Source organism: Monoraphidium neglectum (genome assembly GCF_000611645.1).
Source record: "Monoraphidium neglectum strain SAG 48.87 unplaced genomic scaffold scaffold03182, whole genome shotgun sequence".
Classification (NCBI taxonomy): Eukaryota; Viridiplantae; Chlorophyta; class Chlorophyceae; order Sphaeropleales; family Selenastraceae; genus Monoraphidium; species Monoraphidium neglectum.
This window is the reverse complement of record NW_014010446.1, coordinates 1,591-7,185: the sequence shown is the minus strand read 5'-3', so window position 1 is coordinate 7,185 and position 5,595 is coordinate 1,591. Positions and strand designations below refer to the sequence as shown.

The 5,595-nt window shown below is 65.9% G+C and overlaps 2 protein-coding genes across 2 annotated transcripts in view; one reads left to right on the top strand and one right to left on the bottom strand.

Annotated features, from left to right (window-relative positions):
• The window catches only part of MNEG_12317 (hypothetical protein), a gene marked incomplete at both ends in the record, with an annotated part of 1,184 nt that extends 835 nt beyond the window's left edge, over positions 1–349 (bottom strand). The window contains one exon of the mRNA XM_014039213.1: positions 71–349. Coding sequence (XP_013894667.1) covers positions 71–349 — 279 coding nt within the window. The remainder of the gene's footprint in view (positions 1–70) is intronic.
• A 3,321-nt stretch (positions 350–3,670) lies between these two features.
• MNEG_12316 (hypothetical protein) lies at positions 3,671–5,430 on the top strand (the record flags this gene model as incomplete). Its single annotated transcript, XM_014039212.1, has 5 exons — positions 3,671–3,921; positions 4,140–4,369; positions 4,629–4,768; positions 5,045–5,135; positions 5,312–5,430. 5 exons carry the CDS (start codon positions 3,671–3,673, stop codon positions 5,428–5,430), a joined length of 831 nt encoding a protein of 276 aa, XP_013894666.1.
• Between the last annotated feature and the right edge of the window lie 165 nt (positions 5,431–5,595).

The window sequence follows — 5,595 nt, the reverse complement described above, 5'->3', positions numbered from 1 at the left end:
CGGTGGGCGAGACCGCCGCCTCGCTGGCCGCATGCGCGGCGGCGGTGGGCGAGCGGCTGCTGCGAGAAACGACGCTCATGCGCGGCGGCGGCGGCACGTCGACCCGAATGTCAAAGCGCAGCTGCCGCGACGGCCCGCAGCGGCTGGCGAAAGGAGCGGCCGCCGCGATCGCCGCGGCGGCGGTGGAGCAGGCGGCGCCAGCGGGGGAGGACAAAGGGGAGGAGCGCGGCGAGCTGGCAGCGCACATGACGACGCGCACGCCCGGGCTGCTGCGCGGGCTCTTGGCCGCCCCGCTGCCCGGCGGCTTGGAGGCGCACGGGCTTGTCATGTTCTTGTGAAGAGACGCCATCCCGAGGGCTGGGGGTGCCCTGGGCGCCGATCCTGTCGGCGCCGCTGGGGGGCGTGGTCACAGGGTCGTGTCCACCGGCAACACCGGCGTCGGGCAGCGTAACACTGCCTCCTGCTAGTGGGTGAGCGTTTGCAGGTGTCGTAAAGCGTCAAATTTCAGCAAGGTTTGAGCGTCAATCGGGGCCGGTTGGGCCGTGTACGAGGCGATCCTGCTGCACCACGACGAGAACAGTGGTCAATGCCACGCACCCAGGCGCCATGGCGGGTCACACAAATCAATTGAAGCGGATAAGCAAGCGCCCAGCCTCGACCCCGGCCACCAGAGAAAGCACAGGGTAGCGTTTTGATAGCCATGTTTGCGCACCTACTACGGGTCCGCGCCTGATTAAGAGCTTGCAAATAACCCACCTGAAGTCTTGAAAGGACTTCGAGCGCAGTGCGCAGCCTCCTGGCCGTGGCTACGACGCACAAACAGCAAACATGTCTCTGGTGGGAGGGTGTAAGTGGCGAGTGGAATACTATTGGTGAAATACAGCAATTGACTACAAAACGCGCCAAACGCGGTTTACGGTGGTTGACCCAGTCCACATCACCGCTTGCCCAGTTTCTTGGGCATGTTTCTCAAGCAAGGCCCATTGTCGCGGGACAACAATAATAAGTATTAAATCGATTTTACGAGCATGAAGGACTGAAAATCTCGGCGATACGATCTGCAGGCCGCGATCACACCAACAACATCGCTGAGTGGATCGCCTTTCCAACAACATGGTGCTGAAAGTATTCTTAGATATTGACATTGGCGACGCGGTGGCGTTCGCAGAGCACAACCTTGCGCATGAGCGTGCGGCGCGTTTCCTCTCGACTGTCGGCGTGCCGCAGCTGGGTCTCCCCTCACAGCTGGTGCGGGCGGGCACTGTTTTTGTAGGGATTGTACTGGAAGTGGCGGCTGAGCTGTTTTGCAGTAAGAGGCCCCATTGACGGAGCGCACATCGATCACATGCTGCGGTCGGCTGATGTGCGACCAAGCGAACAGGCGTGTCACCCGCGTCCGTGACGCCTAATGCCGCAGCGAACCCGCCCTGCAGGATGACCTGGATGAAGAGGGGGCGGCCATGCTTCTGGAGGCTTACGAGGCCGACAAGGCCTGGAGCTCACAGGGGCCCGCGCGCGTTGCCAAGCCGCCGGCGCTGCGGGCAGGGCGCGTCGTCTGCGAGCTGTTTGAAAAGGAGGTGCCTGGCGATAGTTTGCCGCCGCTGTGCTCAGCATGAGACAGCAGGGAAGGCAGGAGGCTCCATTTGCACGAATGAAGTGCAATGCGAGGCCATCTACTCCTTGTGCAGGGCGCGGTATCCCCTGTTCCAAACAGCGCCGGCGTCGCCCGCCGCATCGCCTGCGCTCGCGCCATCGTAGAGCCCCCACCCACCAGCGGATCGCGCATGCGCCCAAACCCTGACCTCCAGACCCCCAAAGCGGCAGAGAACTTCAAGTGCCTGTGCACAGGGGAGCGCGGGCTGGGGAAGGCAAGCAAGAAGCCCCTGCACTTGAAGGTGTGCGCCTTGCATGCGCGCCTCGGGCACTTTGCATGGGGCGGGCCATGGCCGCATGTGGCCACATGTGGCCGCATGGCGCGGGGCAGGACCGCATGGAGGCGGCGGCATGCGTGCATGCGGTTCCGGCCTCGGCGCCCGCATGATGCTGCGATGCAGGCGGGGCAGCAGCTCCGTCGAAACCCATGCGGCAGCCTCGCAGCATCTGGCCGTGCTGCTTCTGATCCGCCGCCGCCATGCCCCGTGCTGGTCCTCAGGGCACCAAGTTCCACCGGATTGTGAAGGGATTCTGCTGCCAGGGCGGGGACGTCGTAAGGGGTGCGCGCCGCAGCAGCATGCCCAGGCTCGCAACGGCAGGAATGGCCTGCAAGGCCCATGTGCACGCTTGACGCCAAGGGCCGATGGCGAAGCACGCGCGCCCCAGCGCCCTTCCGGGCGCGCGCCCTGTCGCACTCGTCACTGCCCGCCTGGCGCTTGCAGGGGACGGCAGCGGCGGCGACTCGATATACGGCGGCAAATTCAACGGTATGCGGCTGTTAATTTGAGCATTCGCTTTGTGACTGGCGGAGGCTGAGTGGCGCATAGGGACACCCAACCACTGTCGCTGCCCGCCCGGTGCTACCGGCTGGACCTCGTGCATGCGCCGCCCGCCGTCCCTGACGCTTCCCGCAGACGAGAAAGGGGGCTTGGCGAAAAAGCACGACGCCGCCGGGATCCTCAGCATGGCCAACTCAGGGAAGAACAGCAACACCAGGTTTGGGCGGAGGCGAGGCGTGCGGCCGCGTCGCCCTTGTGTCGCGACAACAACGGCACGCATCTGTGCGCCCGCGTGTGCGCCCGCGACTGGCGCCTGTGCCGTGCAGGCTCCTCAACCCCACCTTTCCGGCCCCGTGCTGCTCTCGCAGCCAATTCTTCTTCACCCTGGGCCTCGCCAGCCAGTGCGACGGCAAGCACGTCGTGTTTGGGGTCGTCCGAGAGGGCCTGGAGGTCATCAAGCGGATAGGTGTGCTGCGCTGGGGGAGGGTTTGACGCGTCAGGGCTGCGCTGATCAAATCTTGGCCGGGATGGCTGGTCTGCTCTGCTGCATCACCAGGTGTCGTGTGCGCTCACTTTACTGCACGCTCCTGCCGCGCGGGCCGCTATCAACCTCTCCCCAGACGAGGAGGCTGCATCAAGCGACGGGACTCCGCGCGTGGACGTGGCGGTTGCAGACTGCGGTGTGCTCTGAGTCAGAGCCGTCGGCCTGTTGTAATACTGCCAACAGCCCGCAGCACATTACCTACGCCGCAGCAAGCGGGTTGTGCCGCCGTGATTGCGCAATCACGGGCGATGGGATGCTGTTTTCTTGAGCCACGATTGCGGCTGGGGCGCCACAACTACTGGAAAAGCGCTCATGTGCGGCACCGGCAGGGTGCGGCAAGGCAGGGCTCGCCCATGCCTCGTAGCTTCCGACGGCACGTCAAGGCCAATGCAGCCACCTTGTGCCCTGGAGCGAAGCCGGCTTCGAACAACACGTTGGCTTTTTTTGCATCGAACTGAGCGTGCAGCAGTGGTACGGCAGTGATGCCACCACACTTGTAGCGACCTTGAGCGGGGCACGGACTGCCGGCCCTATGGGGTGGCCCAGGTTACTTTTCCTCCTGATTTTGGGTACTGTCCACTGCGGCAGGCCCGACCTCGCAGTGGTGTCAGCGGAGCAACGAGTCGGGGGCAGCAGCGAGTCTGCGGCGGCGTATGTTGCGGGCCCCGGCGCATGCGCAGCTGGCGAGGCTTGCATGGGCTTTCTGGAGGCCCTGCAGGACCCCAAGATCTCGGAAATTGTGCTGCTGGGCGATGTCGTGCTGGACCCTCGTGGCAGCGGCGAGCGCGACCCAATCTTGATCACGCGCAACGTCACGATCACCTCGCCGCCTGGGACGCCGCGGAGCTCGCTGCCGGCGCTCGACTTTTCGTTCCAGCAGGATGAGGCGACCATCGGTGTCAATGTCACGGTTACATTCAAGAGCGTCATGCTCAAGAATATGCGGTGCGCGTCAGGGTGTGTTGGGGATTGTTGTTGCGCACCAGCACGTGGAGCGACATGCCGCGCGCGGCGCCGCACTGCAGGGGTGTATCTGCGGCCACTGCGCGCGCGGCCGCAGCGCAGGTGGACCGCCGGCCTTCAGTGCTGGAGGCCGCCAATCCCCCAGCACGCCCCGTGACAGGGTTTCTCCCTGCCATCTTATGCTGTTGGGCCCGCCGCAGGAAGGGCAGCGGCCTGGGCATGGACTTTTTCGGCGGCCTGCAGGGCAGCACAATCGTATGCATCGACGTGCCACGGTGGCGCTACATGTGCGCGGCGGCGGACGCAGCGCTCGCTTCGGCGAATTCGTACCCTCGGCCCAGCGACCTGCCTGGCAAGAACCTTGTGCGGCTGCAGAACGAGTATCATCGGGGCACCTGGTACAATTCCAGCCTGCACTATGTCAGCTTCGGTGAGCGCACGAGCGCCAAGGCCGGTGCTCGCCGCGGCCTCGGCAGCGTTGGCTTAGCTGGCGCCGCAGCACGCCGCAAGGTGCTACCATGCACTTGGGCGTGCTTTGGGCCAGCCGGTCGCATGCCGCAGCGTGCGCCTGCGCCGCCCCCTGGTGGTCAACCCTGCAGGCCCCGTCACAGGCCTGACGAGCGTCGTGCCACCCTCGCACATATGCACGAACGTGTGGGCCGCCGCCGCCGCTCCCTCCCCTTGTGCAGCGCTCCACGTGATGTCGGACAACAGCGAGAGCGACGCGTGGCTGCCCGGTTACGCCATGGTCCTGCGGAACTCGACAAGGATCTGCCAGACGTACATATCTCCAGAATGCGAGAGCGTCAAGAGCCTGGATCAGTGCCAGGTGCGCGTGCGCGCGCGCGCGTGTGTGTGCGCGCGTGTGCGCGTGCATGTGTTTGTGTGTGTGCATGTAAAAGGGGGAGCATCACAACGCAAGATTGAGCTTTTCTGCGTTTTCAGGGGCACGCAGCCATGGTGATGGAGGACGGCGATGGTAGCAGCATGCGTCCGAGCGCATGCTGCAGGCTGCAGCGCTGCCGTCCCCGCGCGCGCCGCGGCAGCGCCGCGGGCACCCTCTGGTCGACGCGCCTGCGCATCGCGCCGCCGCCGCCGCTGCCAGGTGGACGGCGTGGACGCGTGGCTGGCGGCCATGGACGACGACACTCAGGATGAAAGCTGGAAGCAGAAGGTCGCCGCGGGCGTTGCATCTGGTGAGTTCCCTGGCGGGCGCGCCGGCGGTTGGGGTGCACAGGGGCTTCTTGCCTCCGGGCGGACTCCCATCCTCCTACCCCCAGTCAGCCTGCCTTTTCAGGGTCTGCGGCAGCACCTTGCGACCTCTGCCAGCTCGTCAGCGCCGCGCGCGCTCACTGCTGCCCTGTCGCTGCAGGCGTGGGCGCGGCCCTGGTCTTGGCGGCCGGCGCGTTCGTGTGGCGGCGGCGCCGCCTGCGGCGGCGGCGCATGGCCTGGGAGAATGAGGCGGCGGACCCCGCGACTTTTGGGGGGTGAGTCGCTGCGCGCGTATGACGTATCCCGGAACCGCAGCAGTGCGTGGCAGGTGTGCGCCCGTGTTGCATGCTGCGACGGCCGCTGGCTGGGCGGCGCCGCCCCGGCACCAGCTGCGGGCGATCCACCGAGCCTCCTGCGCCTCCCCGCCCCCCCCCCCCCCCCCCC